Consider the following 16958-nt stretch of genomic DNA (forward strand, 5'->3'; position numbering starts at 1 on the left):
AATCATTTTTCTTGAAATAATATGGTGATATCTAACTGTATCTGTTATTATATATATATATATATATATATAAATGCCAATGCAAGCTTAGTTCATGTTAGGTATAAAGTTTGACCCTAATTTATATATCCAAAGGATATGTATGAGACTTTAGATTCCAGTCAAGTAAATAGAATAGTTTACACATTATCAGGATGGGGAATATTATAATAAGGTGGTTGAAACGCATCTGTCATGGTAGTGCAAATTACAATTATGAACTTGAATAACACGTACGTACTTTCTACTTTTTTTCTAATCCAACTTGTACACGTGGAGATCAATTTATATATCATGCATTTGATCATTCACAGACTTCAACAATAAAAAAATATTACTACCCCTTTTAATTCCTTAATTTCTGAGTACTTCGACTGGTACTGTACACATATAAAATTCAGGAATTTAACAAAGCTTGAGTAGGTCTTGAAACTTGAAGCCCCATGTTCCTCAATTCATTAGTAAATATATATATATATGCATTTTCACTCTCTGATTCTTTCTTTGTTAATTTTAAATGATATATAAATAATAATATTTTATAAATTTTATTGAGATAAGTTAAGATTATTCGTTTAACTTTTTTTATTTTTTTTATAGAGAGTTAAAAATTTTATTGTTATTTATGTAAATTTTATGTACGGAATTTAATGGTCAGTACGTATTTATTAAAATATTCACATTAGGCATCTATTTCTCTTTATTTTAAATTTTATATTTTGGGCAATAATTTTAGAGAGAATATTGATTTAGGTATACGATATCAAAGTGTATAAAATAAAGACAGAGATGGGTCTCGACGGATTGTATGTCCCCAAAAAGGAAGAACAGTGATCTAAGCTCTTTTATGGTGTGTGGAACATTGAAGAAGAAACAGTCCACAAAGTCAGCCGCCAGGTAAAGCCATAAACAAAGAAAGGAAAGAACAGACACTGGCAAAGCTACTTGAGCACCAAGAAACGTATTTTATATTTTTTAGCCCTTCAAAAGCAAAATTGATGGAGGGCTTCCTCACACATTTTAAAAGACTAAAAAAAAAAGAAGAAAAAAGCCCAAAAAAGAAAAGAAAAATACAAGCATTGACACAATAAAAAAAAAAAGAGTTAAGAATTTCACACATACACACGCTTTGTAAAATTTGGATCATATGTTAATAAGGTTGCCACAATAATGGTTCGAAGCAACTTGGTATCATACCCTCTGCCTCTGTCATTTGTATGTCAATGCCACTGTGACACCACGGGGGAGGATACAGCCACCCATCAGCCGAGTCTACAAGTACGAAATCGTTACTCATGAACTCGTCCGACTCGAAATTCGTCCCCAGACTCGGCAGCTCCACTATCTCGCTCAGCTCCTCTGGGGTCGACACGTCGCACGACGACGACGACGACGACGATACCGTAGTCACTGAGGACGATGACGAAGAGGTGGAGGTGGAGGAGGAGTACGTCGGCGTTTTGGGAACCTCAAATTTCATGGAAGCTGCTTTGGTAGCAGCGGCTTGGACGTCCCGAGGGGAGTTCGAAGCGGGCCTGGGAAGCGACCCGGAGAGTTCGGGGAAGTTGAGGATGGCCGAGTTGCCTTTGATACTCAGCGCGGCCACGTCGTGGGCCCGGGCGGCCATTTCCGGGGTCGAGAAGGTACCGAGCCAGATCCGGTTCTTTTTCCGGGGCTCGCGGATTTCGGATACCCATTTGCCCCAGGTCCGCATTCGGACACCTCTGTAAACCGGGTGCTTGCTGCAGTCTCGGGCTCGCTTCGGCAGTTTCGAGTCAGGGTTGGATGGCAGGTTCGGAGGTAGAGACTGGGAGTGAGACAACCCAGAGGAGGATGGTGAAGACGGAGAAGGTGAAGAAGAGTTGGCGCTGGACTGTGTCTCCGAGTAAGGCGGGTCAGCCATTGCTGCTACAGGACACAAACACACACACACAAAAGCTTCAGAACTTCACAGCACGTAGGTCTTAGAGTAGCACGGAAGAGAGTCTCAGAGAGAAAGGAGTGAGTTGCAGAGAGCTCGTGAACAATTTTAAGGTAGATGGTTGAGGAAGCGACGAGAGAAGAATGGAATGGGACTGAGAATGGAGGAGGAAGTGAGCGAGTAGGGGGGGTTTTATTAGGAAGAAGTTGGGAGGACAAAGAATGCAAGGTAAACGTGAGGCTTTACTACCCCAAGAGAGAGCCCCCACGGTCCTTACGCGACTGTCTGCCTAGCCACAGGCCCCCCCAACTTTTACCCTATATACCTTGCCATATAAATATACTAATATAAAAATAAATTTATTAAAAAATAATTTTATAATGTTATGTACAAGTGAATGAAAATGAAAATGTTACCACGTCAATTTACAAGTGAATGAAAATGTTGACTCTAGGGATATATTAGGGTACACAATTGGATTGTCCAAGCAATGCGACAGAGAGGACGAAAAAGGATGGGTTTTAGGGTAACCAATCCTCACCATCTCAATAAATCTTACCTTCTTATATTTTCACCTATCTCTTCTGAGCGTATGTATGGCAATAATAATACTCTTTCTAGATCCTCACCAACCCTTTCACAATGACCCCTTTGTCCTCCCCACCTACATACATTGCCTAACAGATCCATCCTTGGGTCCTTCCTCAATCCTCATGTTATCTTTTCACTGTTTTAACCAGGTTTTGTCACCTCAGTTTTCTAAGACCCATGAGGTTTCCTGTTCTTGCTTTCTGTCTTCTTTTATGTGTTCTATTCTTTAAGTTTTGGTCCAGACACCAATTTGGATTTCATCAATTGTCCAATCAGAAGACAATGTATTATATGTATAAAAGTATTAAAAATAATTTTATAGTCTAATATATTATAATAAATTACATCAGTTTGTGAAATTATTTTTGTGAAATCCTGATTAAAACATTTCTCATAATTCTACGAAAGAAGAAAACCTAAGAGTTTTTATGAGAATATTCCATTGCATGCATCTTGGTGATTTTTGGACGGTATTTGAGTAAATAAAATGACGTTCTTCTTAGGTTTTTTATTGTGATCATTTCTATATAAAAGATTGCGCTGCATAATTAAAAATAATAAAATCAATGAAGAATAAAATTATTTAATAAAAAAATTGATCATCAAAAACTAATTACATTTGTTACCTTTTTGATATGACTAATATTGCTATACATCATACTTTTATCCCATTTTCATCATATTATAATATGTCATATTTATCACTATTAGATGATAAATAATCATTTTACAGTGATAAATATGCTGCATCTTATATAATAAGATGAAAGTAAGATTATTATATAGTGTATAAAATTATTTTCTTTCGGAATCCTTTCTCTTTCTAAAAAAAAGAATTTGATAATTTATTAATTCCAAGGAATCGCTTTTATTACATATGGATTGGGGTCCCATATATAAGGTCTTTATGAAAAAAAATAATTGTAGTCCAGCACCGGCTGTTTATACATATATATATACATAGAGAGAGAGAGAGAGAGAGAGAGAGAGAGAGAGAGAGAGAGAGAGAGAGAGAGAGAGAGAGAGAGAGAGAGAGAGAGAGAGAGAGAGAGAGAGAGAGAGAGAGAGAGAGAGAGAGAGAGAGAGAGAGAGAGAGAGAGAGAGAGAGAGAGAGAGAGAGAGAGAGATCATCATGGGCTGCATGCATGGATACAACAGCCTTGCTCTCGATAAGGTGCTGCCCGCATGCATGCAGCAGCAGTCTCGGATTCTTGACCTAATTCAATGGGATTGATGAAATCCATGCGCATTGAAGTTATTGTCTGAGTGCAAAACATGGGCATTGAGCACGCACAGCATCATGCCATCATGCATGGACTAGTTTTAATTTCTCCGCATATTACTCCATTTAGAGAAAAAAAAAAAAAAATTCTGTGTTTACTGCATGTTCATGTTGGTTTAGGGTTGTGCAGTCACATTATAATCATGTTCTGAATTTATGTACTTCCATTTAAAATAGAGTTATAAAAGAGTCGTAGTGATGTCTTGAAACAATCAAAGACCCTTTTTGTTATGAATCCACTAGGTAGAAAGCACTATTGAAAACCGGCTTGTAAGAAAAGAGTGTCTAAAGGCTTATAAACCATTAACCAATCCCATACTTAGTCGATGTGGGATCATTACAACCACCACGCTCTGCAATTGATGTCCACAGTGGTCTCGACCTCAAATGGACTGGCTATGCACTAGGTCTTTCTTAGCCCCAGACGAACACTGCCATGCTAGTATCACTCCCTATGCCACATGATTGCAACCGCAACATAGAATTGCATATGCGGGGCGGCTTTGATACCATTTATTATGAACCCACTAGGTAAAACTCACCCTTAAAAATTGACTTGCAAAGGAAGGGTGTCTAGGGGCTTATAAACTACTAACCAATCTCCACTATAAGAGAAGCGGGCTTTTGTGACCAAAAGGACTATTTCCTACGAAAGCCCGCTTCTCTTATAGTGCCCATACTTAGCCAATGTGGGATCATAACAATTTCTATATGAATTCCAACATCTTATCATTGTAACACTGGTACTACTTGTATATATGTTTCGGGCCAGAATCTTTGTAAATATAGACCATCAATTTCTTTTGGTAAAACTAATTGGCAAAGCATCGTACAGTATTCGAGGCATGCATGTACTGAAGTCATTTCAATTTTCCTAGCCATGACTAAGAATGAAATGTCATTCTTTCTTACAGTAGTGAGTTATAAAGGAGTTGTCGTGTCTTGAAACAATCGACGACCATTTCTTGATGAATTCCAACATCTTATCATTGTAACACTACTACTTGTGTTACCCGGATCTTTGTAAATATAGATCATCAATTTCTTTTAGAAAAATCTAATTGGCAAAGAATCATACAGTATTCAAGGCATATGCTGAAATCATTTCAATTTCCTAGCCAATGACTAAGAATGAAATGTCATTCAATTTCTTACAGTAGTTTGCCTTCTAAATTTCTGTCCATTCTTTATTTCGTACAGACAAACCTGTCCTAATGCTCCTTCAAGGGTCCCTTTACATTTACTCTAATGGCCCCCCAAACACTTCATTCTTGCAAGGCTAGATCGATGTATAGAGAGGGTTTAGAAGATAAATTAATAAGAGGAAGGCAGATCATCGAGGGTCGATTGGAAGATAAAAAAAAAAATTCCAATTTTGTACACGATCACTTCATGAATTTTCAAAGAAATGACGCTATTAGCCCAAATTCTCTCTCTCTTTAGTATGTCCTTCCATGTCTAGAAAAAGGTAAACCTTGAACACCCATCGTCACGTACACATGATTTGGATCGATCATCTATATATTATGTACGTGCTGGATAAATGGCTGAAAATTTGCAACACCTCTCTTTCTCTTTCCCGAATGAAAATTATCTACAGCTTTACAGATACACAAGACGTAGCTAGAAATTAATTTCATGCATATTGTGGCCGGTATGTGTGTGTGTGTGTATAGCTCTAGGGAAGATGGGAAAAATCCTTTTAATGCTACAGGACGTACAGAGCTCAGTTTCTGGTAAACATCATTTTCTCGATCTTATTAATATTAATTGACTCCAAAAAATTAATTTTTTCTATTTAAAGTACAATTTAATAGTTATATTGTAACTAAATCTATATATAGAAAAACTCTATACATATGTATATACGCATGTATATATTATACGTATGTATATATAGAAAAACTCTATACATCACACTACCATTTCACTATATAAGATGTGACATATTTATCACTATTGAATGATTATTTATTGGATGATTTTTTATCATCTAATTATAATAAATATAATATATCTTACATATTTAGATAAAAGTGAGATGATAATATAATGTATAACATTATACGTTATATAATATTAATAATACAAACATGAACGGATTATAACGACATGAGAGTCATGAGATACAGTCAAAATCATCGCTTTGAACTTCCGAAGTAGCTCATAAACACAAAAAACTGGAAGAACTCTATCTTAGTTGTAAGCTGATTCAGTAATTCTATGCCCCATTGCTTTCGAATTCTGAAAGGAGAACGACTCTATCTTAGGTGTATTGAAGTCGATAGAAAGTCATTTATTACAGATGATTCACTAGGTGGTCATGTAAATTAAAGAACTGGATATTGTTTTTCTTTTTTGTTATAAAAAAGACTGCACGTAGTACGTACGCTTCATGAGCAGTTGCAGAGAGCAGAACCCAAGGCTTTGATTCATTAATGAGAGGAGCCATCTGATTTTTTATTTTTATTTTTTTTCCTTTTATATATGCTTCGCTGTTTCTGCAGACAAATATTTAAATGCTTGGTTATCGATGTATCTCTTTCACGTGCCCCTCATGTGGCACCCATACTCACAAGTTATTAGGTTCTCTAGCTTACAGATTTATTAGGGCATTGCTGTCTTATATATACACACACACGAGCGTAGTCTTGAACAGTTCTTTCGACCACACGGCATGGCAAACGTTGTACCTAATTTTATAATTTAACATATTATATTATATTAAGTTATATCGGTTTGTAAATTTATTCTTATAAAATCTATTTATTATTAAAACATTTCTCGCATAGAGAAAAACTAATAATGAGCACGCGTTATGTACAAAGAACATTACGTGTTTGGTTGGTGAAATTGAAAATTCTTAGAAAAAGAATATATAGGAGAAGTACTAAAACGCTACAAATTAATGTCTTGCAAACTGAGTTTATAATTCATTTAATTGGTGCATCATTATTTGAGTTTATAAAAAGCCTATTCAATTAAATCTGTAGTGTCTGTAGCATTCATTCCTAAAAGCTTTTTAAATGTATTTTGTATTAAGTTTAGAAAAAGTATGTCGTGACATCAAGTGATGTGTGGGTATCATTTTAAAATATGTATTGTAAAATATGTTATGAAATGTGACTAGCGAATATCATTGCTCTTTAAATCCTAGCACATTGACGTAATATTATTCATACAAGCTCATACAGTTATGTTTAAAAAAAATTAAAATTATAATAATATCTTTTTTAAAATAATTTTTTTTTCTTTTACCCCATTCATCAATGAGACTCAAGATTGTAAATAAAATTTTGCTCCTATTCCGTTTATCATTTAACTTATTATTTCCCTTTTTTAATAAAAATTAAGAGCAAATATAAAGATTGATGAGCATTATCATGACTGAAATAGGAAGAGAGTATAGTATATAGCATAACAAATATTTCCTCCAAAATAATACTCTATCAAAAATGCACCCATTAATGAGTACGAGTCAATGTCGACCTCATGAGAGAGAGAGAGAGAGAGAGAGAGAGAGAGAGAGAGAGATACCAAACCCCAAAGGGTGGAAATGGAGTACTGGTTATCAAACGTTGGATGAATGAAGCATCCAGGACCACAGAACCATCACACCCTTTGATGCTATCAGTCGACTAGTTGGCCATAACTGCAGAGCTCCATGCAATATTGCGGGGTAGTTAGTTGGCTACGTACTTCATTCAAATTTAAGGGCACAAATTAAAAGGGCCAGAGACTCTTTGGGCCTACTAAGTTCCCCCTTCTAAGGGTTAAGTGGCCTACCAAGATTTATTGCTTTGTACTGATTCACCCGCGCATTTTTATGGGCTTTTAAAAGTTTGGAATTTTGGATGGGTCTAGTTTGTACAGAATCAACACCACCACCATAACTCTCTCTCTCTCTCTCTGATTTCTGATACTCTGCTGTTTTACCATTTTAGTGCAAGGTGCGTCTTCAAGGCTCCACACCAAATTCATACTGAGCCACTTGATTTATCCCCACCGTGCAACCCCTGAAACCATTGTACATGCTTGATCTTGACGGTCTGTCAGAGACGATAACAGCACAAATATCATCCATCATGTGTGTATGCATTTGTATATCTATTCACACGCATACGCATATGTTTGTATGTATGTATGTAATTATGCATATTTATGGTCGTGTGTTCTGTTTTTTCCTACGAAGCTTCCAAGGTAAAATCATTAGTGCCCTTTGATTTCCCTTACGATGCAGGCACTTCAAATGCATGGATGATGATGGATCCTGATCTAGCAGCTATTAGGGGTGTGCAACTGGATTTGGATCTCGGTATACAGCTATAATTAGATCCGTAAAAATTGGACGGTTAATCTATGGGTAATCGGATTCAATCCGGATATTTGGATTTTTTTTTTCTTTTATTAGCTATAAATCCGGATATCTAGATTGTAACCGGATTTAGATATCCAAATTTATTAATATTTTTAAAAAATTGTTTAAGCTTTAAAAAATATTTTTATTGCTTCTTTGTATTTTATTTTTATAAAAAAAAATTATGATATCATGTTTAAATTACCCAGATTTAAAAAAAAAAATAATAATTTTAACACTTTAAAATAAAATAAATAACAATGCAAAATAAATAATATTGTTGTTATATCACAATATAAAATATTTCCTAGTACCATTATTGTCTAAACACGTTTAGTTGCTAAATTATGATACATTCCGATGAAATGATACTGTCCAAACATGCATGTTTATTTTCTTCGAATGATTATCAACTTGTCTTCCCCAAATCCTAATGAATACGGAGTTTTTTTCTTTCTTATTTTTTTCAAATTTTACGACTTGATATCTCTCTGTCCGAATTTAGATGGATTTCGGAGGGGGAAAAAATGCAAAATTAACATATTGTGACTATATTTAAATGAAAAATAACCCATATAGTAAGGTGATTACATGCATGACATAATTTGATTTGAAAGATAAATTTTAAAATTTAAATATTCCAAATTAAACTTTATCTTTTAAGTGACATGAATAATGTATTCTAAATACTAGTGTGAGAACATAATTACAACTCCATTTAAATGAGAAATGCTACAAGTGAGCCTTATACCATTCACTTTCACCTAATCAAGTTAAATAATAATAATAATAATAATAATAATAATAATAATAATAATAAGGATCTAGTTACAGATATCCAGGTCACAAACCCGATCCGTAACTTGATCTAGATTTACCTTAACTGCTCGGGTGTAATCTAGATGGATAACTGTCCGGATGCACCAAGATTCCAGGTTTCGGACTAGATAAGAAAAAAATCCAGCCTGGTTCCACACCCCTAGCAGCTATGTTGATAAAATATAGTGGCGTGACCCACTAGATTTGGAAGTCCAGATACAGGAATAGATAACTGTCTCGGCCGAATGATACACTAGCAATTATCATGGAGTGAGCTGCAGTTCAATTATTACATAATCTAAAGACTTCCCCAAAATCCAATCCCCCCGGGAGAGAGAGTTCATGAACAAAAATCTTGTGTTTTGTTTTAAGCTTTTAAATGAAGCTCTTCCATAAGAACAGATTCAAAACTACGTGGCAAGATTTTTCCAACGACCATTGCTCTTCTAAATAGTTATGGAAACAAGATGGTGTAACTTAATTGGAGATGCATTAACAAAAAATCCCTTGTTTGGAATTATGGATTACTTGTTAGATTTCTGTCTTTCTTCTTGCTTCATATTCCCAAGCTCCACAAGCAGAGTCAGAACAGCCTCACACATTTCGCAAGCATCAGGCTCACCGGGTTTCTTCTTCCTTGAAGAGTAGACCATAAAAGCATGGTCAAGCTTCTGGTCTGGTCGGACGACAACCGAGCCTGGAACTTCAGCATCGCGGCATGTTACTAGACCATCACTCTTCTCCCCATACCTGAGCTGCAAATGAAGTGCACATATAGCCATCGCAGCAGATAACGGGATCACTACGGGCACCTGACATCCGGCTTGAACAATATTATCAGACTCATCATTCCCAAAGTTTGGAAATGGGAGCCAGGGAAGTTCTGCGTGGGCTATGTGGGTCATTGTAGCAAGGACTCCGGGAGCTATACTTGCTTCAGAGTGGAAGGATATCACAGGGATATTCTCAGGGAGCTTGTGCTTCATGACGAAATCCTTTCGCTTCTCGTATGTGAGATCCTCCAGTGCCCTTATATCACCCTAAATATACGTTTGAAACAAAAATTGATAATAAGAAAAATCTGCAAACTCAACAAAAACTTTGATGCTGCATCAAATTACCAGCATTTTATCTAACCCATGCCAAGCATAATTGAGTATGCAGCCTTAGAGCATCCACATTGGCTTGGCCAAATGAGATGCTTGGCCAAATTTTACATAATTTGGCTAAAAATTCCTTCACATTGGATTGGGCAAATCTAAAATAATTTGGACTTTTGCTATAGTGGTTGGCTAAAGATGGAAGACCACTATTCATTCATCAAGTATTAAAATATTAATTTCTCATTCCAAACAAATAAATTAAATTAATTAGAATATAATTAACATTTAACATTTAGAATATAATTATTATTAACATTTAATAATATTTTTTAATATTAATTGAATATAATATAATTATTATTAACATTTAACAATACTTTTTTAATACTAATTTAATTAGAATATAATTACTATTAGCACTTAATAATACTTTTTTGTAATATTAATATAATATAATTATTATTATTATTAACATTTAATAATACTTTTTTTAATATTAATTTAATTAGAATATAATTATTATTAACATTTAATAATACTTTTTTAAATATTAATTTAATTTGAATATAATTACTATTTACATTTAATAATACTTTTTTAATATTAATTTAATTAGAATATAATTACTATTAACATTTAATAATACTTTTTCTAATATTAATTTAATTAGAATATAATTATTATTAACATTTAATAATACTTTTTAATATTAATTTAATTATAATATAATAATATTAATGTAATATAATATAATTATTATTATTAACATTTAATAATAATTTTTTTAATATTAATCTAATTAGAATATAATTATTATTAACATTTAATTGGTAGAATTACAAAATGTGAGAAAATAAATTAAATAAAAAATTTATTAATTTAATAATATTTTATTATCATATAGAGAATGAATAGCTAATCCAATGTGGGGATTGAATTTTGATGAAATAGACAAATGTAAAAAAGTGTTGATATTGGCCAAATTTAAAGATGAATTTGGCCAAACGAACGCCAATGCTCTTAGAGAAAAGGAGACAAAAGGAATGAAGGAACTGATAGTAAAACTTCCCCGAAAGAATTTGCAGTTGAAAAGTCTATATGAAAGCAGGCTTAGGGGATGTGCTTGTGAAGCAGGAAATTAAATCTACAAGAGACATGACGTAAAAGACTATCCTGACCCAAGACGACAGGTAACTAGCATCAAACGTCCCCCCACCTAGGAGATTTAGGTTCTTTAGCATGTGTTAAAGATGCTCTCAAGCATAAATTATGGTTAGGGGTCCTTTATTACATGCATAAAGGAGGCATTCATGATTTTTTAGCGAAGGAATTGAATACCTTAATAAGCTTGCATATCAAGAACTCCATGATCCTGCGTGTTTCTTTGTCAGCAATCTGGCCTTCACGTAGAGTATCAGAAGCTAAAGGAGTGCCACCATAGGGGCTTTGCACCAGCGCCAAACCAGCAACTTTGTCTTTCAAATCAGGCCAGTAAACTGACAATGCTGCCGCAGCATCAACCCCACCCTTGCTGTGCCCCAGCAGCATTACACGCTTGCCTGATCCCCAGTAAAGCTCCTCAATATATTGCTTCAGTTCCCATGCATTGTGCTCCACCGATGCCTGTGTACAAGGAAAGATATTTGCAACTAGCCACACTAGCATAATTTCATGTCGTTTATGGATATAGAAAGATATGGGAAAGGAAGCCAAATTAGAAATTATAAGGAAGAATCTCAAGAACATACAGTTTGAAATGAATAAAAGAAATTGTTAGAAAAGGAAATTTCATGCAGGCTGGTCGATATCGGCATTGTATCAAGTAATCATATATTACCTCACTATGAATTTTTGCAATATGACAAGCTAGACCCATCTTTGAAAAGAATCTTTTAGCGCCCACAAAATATAAGGGACCATGATTACTAAAGAGGCCTGCCAGATCAACATTCCCATTTAAGTGGGTGTGCCCATGCCAATTGGCAAAATGAATAAAAAGCAAAATCTGGACAAAGGGATCTTCTCATACCTGGAATTAGCAGATAAACAAATGAATTGGGTAGCTTGTGCTCTCCATTTCTAGAAGAAACACAGAAATACATTTCATGTAACAAGATATATAGATCTATGAAAACAATAAAACGATACATAATTGAAACTCCTCAATTGCATGGAGAAGAAACAATCATAAAGCATATAAGTTTACTATCTTATAGACTACATAATCTATCACAACAAATAATTTCGGAAGCATTAGAATTCAATGAACCATTCTCCTATTTATCAAAATCAGTATCATCTTACTAATGCCTTTTCAGTTTTTTAATCAATGAATTCATACAGGTTATTGAGTTTTAGAATATATGGAGCCGATAAGTTATGTCTCTTTATGGGTAGACCTTTCCCATCATTAACATACAAACATAAAAAGAATAAGGGAAGAGAAGACCAAGATGCTCAATCAAATTTTGGAGATCAAAGTGCTAACATTGAAACTCTCTCAAAGATTTATTTATCACATGATGGCTCAAAGTTTATTAACTTAATTACATATATTATGTTTACTTTAAAATTTTAACTATTTCCGTGCAGGTTTGCAACTCGTTGATTGATAATAATACAACTTTTGTACCAATTAATGAGAAGTAGTAGTAAAAATAAAAAATGAAAAAAAAAAGAGCCCTAGCGTTACCGTTGAAATATATTGATAACATATTATGGTTGGGAAAATGATGGAAATGGTGCTAGGCAAACTGCTAACTGGATGATATAAAAACCATCTGCCCCAGAGAACGGTGATCAGTAACAGAACTTGGACATATGGGCAATATCAGGCACCACAGGAGTGAGCATGATAAAATTGTTTAGATTATAGATAATTGTATATAAGCAAAATTCTTCACAACTATAGTTGCAGTACACATCTCCAAAAATAGAAAATGAAAGAATTGAACAGGAAGTATCAATGAACTCCAGACTAGTCAAATGAACCCAGAGATAAAACTAAAAAAGATCATAACGAACACAGCCCCCTGCCCCCAGGTGGGTGGGCCAACATAGAGCAGTAAGAATATACAAATTCATGCTGCTACCTAATGCCTGCAAGCAATTCCAAGAATCTTGGCGTCCCATCCTTCACAGGAGCCATTCCTGGAGTGTGTTGCAACCATCCAATATCATCAGAAGAGCCGCGCAATGTTTTACACACTCGAGATATAATGCTGATTATACCAAAACAAAGATAGATGTTATAAGAGAACCAAACCAAGAAATTGCAAAAGCATAAAATTGATAATAATAGCATCTGTTGAAATAAACTGAAAGAGACCACCCACAGACTCTTCAATGGCAAATGAACCCACCCGTTTTCATAGTAAAACCTACTTCTTTTACCTCCGAACTTGAGCTTGAATGCATCTAATGTATGAAAATGACAGTTTCCAAGAGTACAGTGCCAAACTCCAGGCAAATTGTAAACTGAATAAAGGAAGCATCAACCTGCATCCATAGGAAGCAACTGAAGGATCAAGGGGACCAAAAATTTGCAATCAAAGTAGAGTAATGGTAACAGAGGATCCCCTAACGCGTGTGCTTGTAGACAACTATTTCAAAGAAAGGAACTAACATTGCTTTACTGAGGAGGGAGGGGGAGGAAGGAAACAAAGAGGTGAAACAGATTGAAACCACAGAGAATCTTAATCATCTGAAACATATAAGAATAGGTTGATCGTGGCAATTTCCCATTTGTCACATTTGATCAAAACAACTTGACTATCAGTTCAATACGCATTGCTGAGTCTTTATAGGATAGCATCATACATGATCTTAATGGAAAGAAAGTTCTTACCCTTGAAAAAACATAGGGACACCCCCGCAACTGTAATTGTTATCAACAACTTCAAACCTTGTATTTACAAGAAACTCTTCCTTAAGTTCTGAGGTTCTCCCTTCCAGGATTGTAGGGCTTGCAATGGAGATGCAAGGTTTAGAAGATGATGAATTTGGGCCTCTATTCATATCTCCTAATACAAGATCCTCTGCAAAAACAGAAGCATGCCAAAATGCAGCCATTATGGTTCAATAACACGGATAACTCTAAAACATTAGTGAACTACAAAACATTCTCCATATAGAAGGCATTAATGTTTTGATGGCAAGGACACCGATTTCCAACATCATGTGTATATTTGACAAACAAGTGACTCACCAATAAATTGAATGAATTGAAGACTTATATAGCTAGTCAAAGTCAAGAGATGGGTCAAAATATCATCCACTAATGAGTCAAATCCGAGAGTATCCATAAGAAGACTAGTGTTCCTCACAGCATCACCATGGACCTGATACAACAGCCTCTATTAAATCAGGAGAAAAGCTGTTAACGTCAACTAAAATTACATATACATAGTATATGTGGGAACAGTGCATGTTTTCAACACTGATCTCAAAATGGTCTTGTCTTCACTTTCTACATGGGTAAGCCAAATGTGGGATACAGAAATTAACCTTTTGAAGATTTTATTCATACTTTTCAATTTTTCCAGAGAAAGATGTTTTTACTCTTGATAAGTGGTCAAAGATAGATGTATACCTTAGGTCAATGCAGAGCCTAATCCATGGGTTGAATGGAAACTATCCAGACTAGTTAGTTACACGGATTTTGAATGTTGGATTTTTGTAAATAGTATCTCAGCATGTGTCCATACTAACAGGCTAAGGTTTCACGGTATTCATCAAAAAAGTTTCGATAATGAATCAAAACATGCTCACAAATACGTGGTAAAGAACAGAAAACCTGTATTACCAAATGCTTTCTTTGATGATCATGTACATCCAGGAGGTAACAATGGCTTGAAAAACGCCCAACCTGATGTGAAAAAAATATAATTTAAGAAATCACAATACGAAAGATCAAGATTCCGCAAGGCAATATAGTTTTCCTATTGTACGGGACTTAGTGCTCACTGTTGATTGGACTTCAGATATTTCCTCTTCTATATGTACATCGCCCATGAATTCTTTGAAACCTGAAATCATTGAACAACCTAATTAACAGAATTCAGAGGATAAAGATGCGACTGCAATTCAAGCTGAAGCAAAGGGGGTCTCCAAAGAAAACACTATAAAATCTATAAACGGGAAAGGAAATATTGGACTACAGGGAAGAGAAAATCTAAATCATAGATTTTTTTTTTTCTTTCTTTCAAGCAGAACAGCTTTTGAATTAGTCAAAACAGCAAAATAAAAGGATTTTGCTGTTGTGGGAGATCACAAGGGTATTATTAACATCCACCCAAACTTCAGCAAAGAAGAAGTTAAAAGCTCAGCTAAATCTCAATAGGCTGAGAAGGCATTGGCTCTGGCAGTTAAGGGGTGCAGTAGCTCGTCTTAGAATCGAATCTCACAAACAAAGTAAGAACAAAATGGAAATGTCAAAGACGCCTTTTGAGGCAGTCAAGACTCAAGGGGTACGTTAACTGGTCTTAGAATCGAGTTTCGTCGAACGAGATAAGATCGAAATTATATAACGCATCTTTACGGGGAAGTCGATAATATTTTGACCTGTCATGAAAAGAGATGAAAAATCCCAGACCATCGGACTAGAAGAAATGAAATGGCCTCTTTCAAATTCATAATCCACTTCGAATATTGGCAAAAGGTGATAACGACTGAAATTTTCGGATCCTTCCAAATATCACAGAACATTTAGTTCTACAAGCAATATCAATGTAAGAATTTTTCTTTTCAAAGTACATAGCTCATTACCTTGTCACTCAGAAAATATACAGAACAGAAATCCACTTCATATTCAAGCACAACAGTTCAAGTTTCAACATTAACCAAGACAGAAGAGCAATGAATCAAATCAGTATTTAACAACATATACCCAGATGAGAAAAATCAATAATACCCCAATCCTTCAAAAGGCCGATATAAACGCATATAACTCAACCTCAACAGAGACATGCATTAAACTAAGATGTCAGTGAGTGACTTACGCAAGCAAAGTTCAAAACTTGAAGCCAAACAACGAAAGAGAGACAGAAATCTGCGAAACCGACAAAGAGAGAATTCTTGAGAATCAAATATGCAAAAGAGGGAAAAAGAAAAAGAAACCCACATACGCCATTCTAAGAAAGTTTGAAAATCAAAATGGAACCAAACACGGTGAATTAATTCAATGAAAAGGAAACTACAAAAAAGATGTTGGGAACAGAACCAACCGAATTAAGAGGGAGTCGTGGAATGGAAATGGAGCAATAGATGATCATTATCCACTTGCTTTTTTTCTCCTTTTTTTAATCTTCTATGGCCCACCTAAGTTCGGTTTCAAAAGCAAGAAATAAGTCTGGTCTCCCTTTTTTTCCCTGTTTGGAAAAGTAAGCAGAGGTGATTAGAAAAATCGATCAAATTGGCGTTACGAAATAATTCCAGGAACCCTGGCAAAAATCCGTGACTCAGAAAATCGTTGAAAGTTTAACCGACACTAACTGTGAAAACCAGACTTTTGCAGACCTATAAGCAATCACTATTATTATGCGTTGGGTAACCTAGGGGACGACAATCTGAAGCTTTTAAAAGACGATGCAGGCGTGTTCGGTTTACTGTTGTGTTCGGATAAGTGGGACCCACCAAGTAGTTGTCAGTGATTAGTATTTCAGATAAAGATATGCTCGGGAACAAGAATCGCTTCGCTTTGAAGTGAAGCAAAAATGAAAAGAAATGGCTTGACCTTCAAGTTTGAACTTTGAAGCCAAAACAAACGTGGCGTGATGGGAATTCTTCAACTGGGAATAGTGGATAAATTGCATTGAAGCTGAATTCGTAGCCCATCCCGTAGCAGAT

General features: G+C 35.0%; 2 protein-coding genes across 8 annotated transcripts; both read right to left on the reverse strand.

The window, feature by feature from the left end:
* Window positions 1–981: 981 nt before the first annotated feature.
* On the reverse strand, window positions 982–2253 carry LOC122306956 (ethylene-responsive transcription factor TINY-like). The gene has a single exon (XM_043119541.1). It carries the CDS (start codon window positions 1940–1942, stop codon window positions 1190–1192), a length of 753 nt encoding a protein of 250 aa, XP_042975475.1. The 5' UTR covers window positions 1943–2253; the 3' UTR covers window positions 982–1189.
* Window positions 2254–9246: 6993 nt separating this feature from the next.
* LOC122308214 lies at window positions 9247–16740 on the reverse strand. 7 transcript variants are annotated; one of them, XM_043121414.1, is made up of 13 exons: window positions 16629–16740; window positions 16337–16480; window positions 16112–16161; window positions 15078–15139; window positions 14917–14979; window positions 14320–14452; window positions 13960–14149; window positions 13506–13610; window positions 13205–13333; window positions 12142–12191; window positions 11950–12047; window positions 11451–11735; window positions 9247–10049 (listed from the first exon to the last, which is right to left on the reverse strand). In XM_043121414.1, exons 4-13 carry the CDS (start codon window positions 15123–15125, stop codon window positions 9534–9536), a joined length of 1617 nt encoding a protein of 538 aa, XP_042977348.1. In that variant the 5' UTR covers window positions 15126–15139; window positions 16112–16161; window positions 16337–16480; window positions 16629–16740; the 3' UTR covers window positions 9247–9533. The 7 variants fall into 7 exon arrangements, with proteins under 7 accessions (XP_042977348.1, XP_042977347.1, XP_042977346.1 ...); XM_043121413.1 differs by having other exon boundaries at window positions 16605–16740; XM_043121412.1 differs by having other exon boundaries at window positions 16337–16646.
* Between the last annotated feature and the right edge of the window lie 218 nt (window positions 16741–16958).

The sequence above is a fragment of the Carya illinoinensis genome, chromosome 4 (assembly GCF_018687715.1).
Source record: "Carya illinoinensis cultivar Pawnee chromosome 4, C.illinoinensisPawnee_v1, whole genome shotgun sequence".
Classification (NCBI taxonomy): domain Eukaryota; kingdom Viridiplantae; phylum Streptophyta; class Magnoliopsida; order Fagales; family Juglandaceae; genus Carya; species Carya illinoinensis.

Coding starts and splice junctions, on each gene's coding strand:
- LOC122306956 (XM_043119541.1), bottom strand. CDS start 1,942: ATGGCTGACCCGCCTTACTCGGAGACACAGTCCAGCGCCAACTCTTCT.
- LOC122308214 (XM_043121410.1), bottom strand. CDS start 16,235: ATGTGGGTTTCTTTTTCTTTTTCCCTCTTTTGCATATTTGATTCTCAA. Junction 15,140..16,111: donor AAGTTTTGAACTTTGCTTGC/GTAAGTCACTCA, acceptor CAATGATTTCAG/GTTTCAAAGAATTCATGGGC. Junction 14,453..14,916: donor ATCATCAAAGAAAGCATTTG/GTAATACAGGTT, acceptor CTGTTGTATCAG/GTCCATGGTGATGCTGTGAG.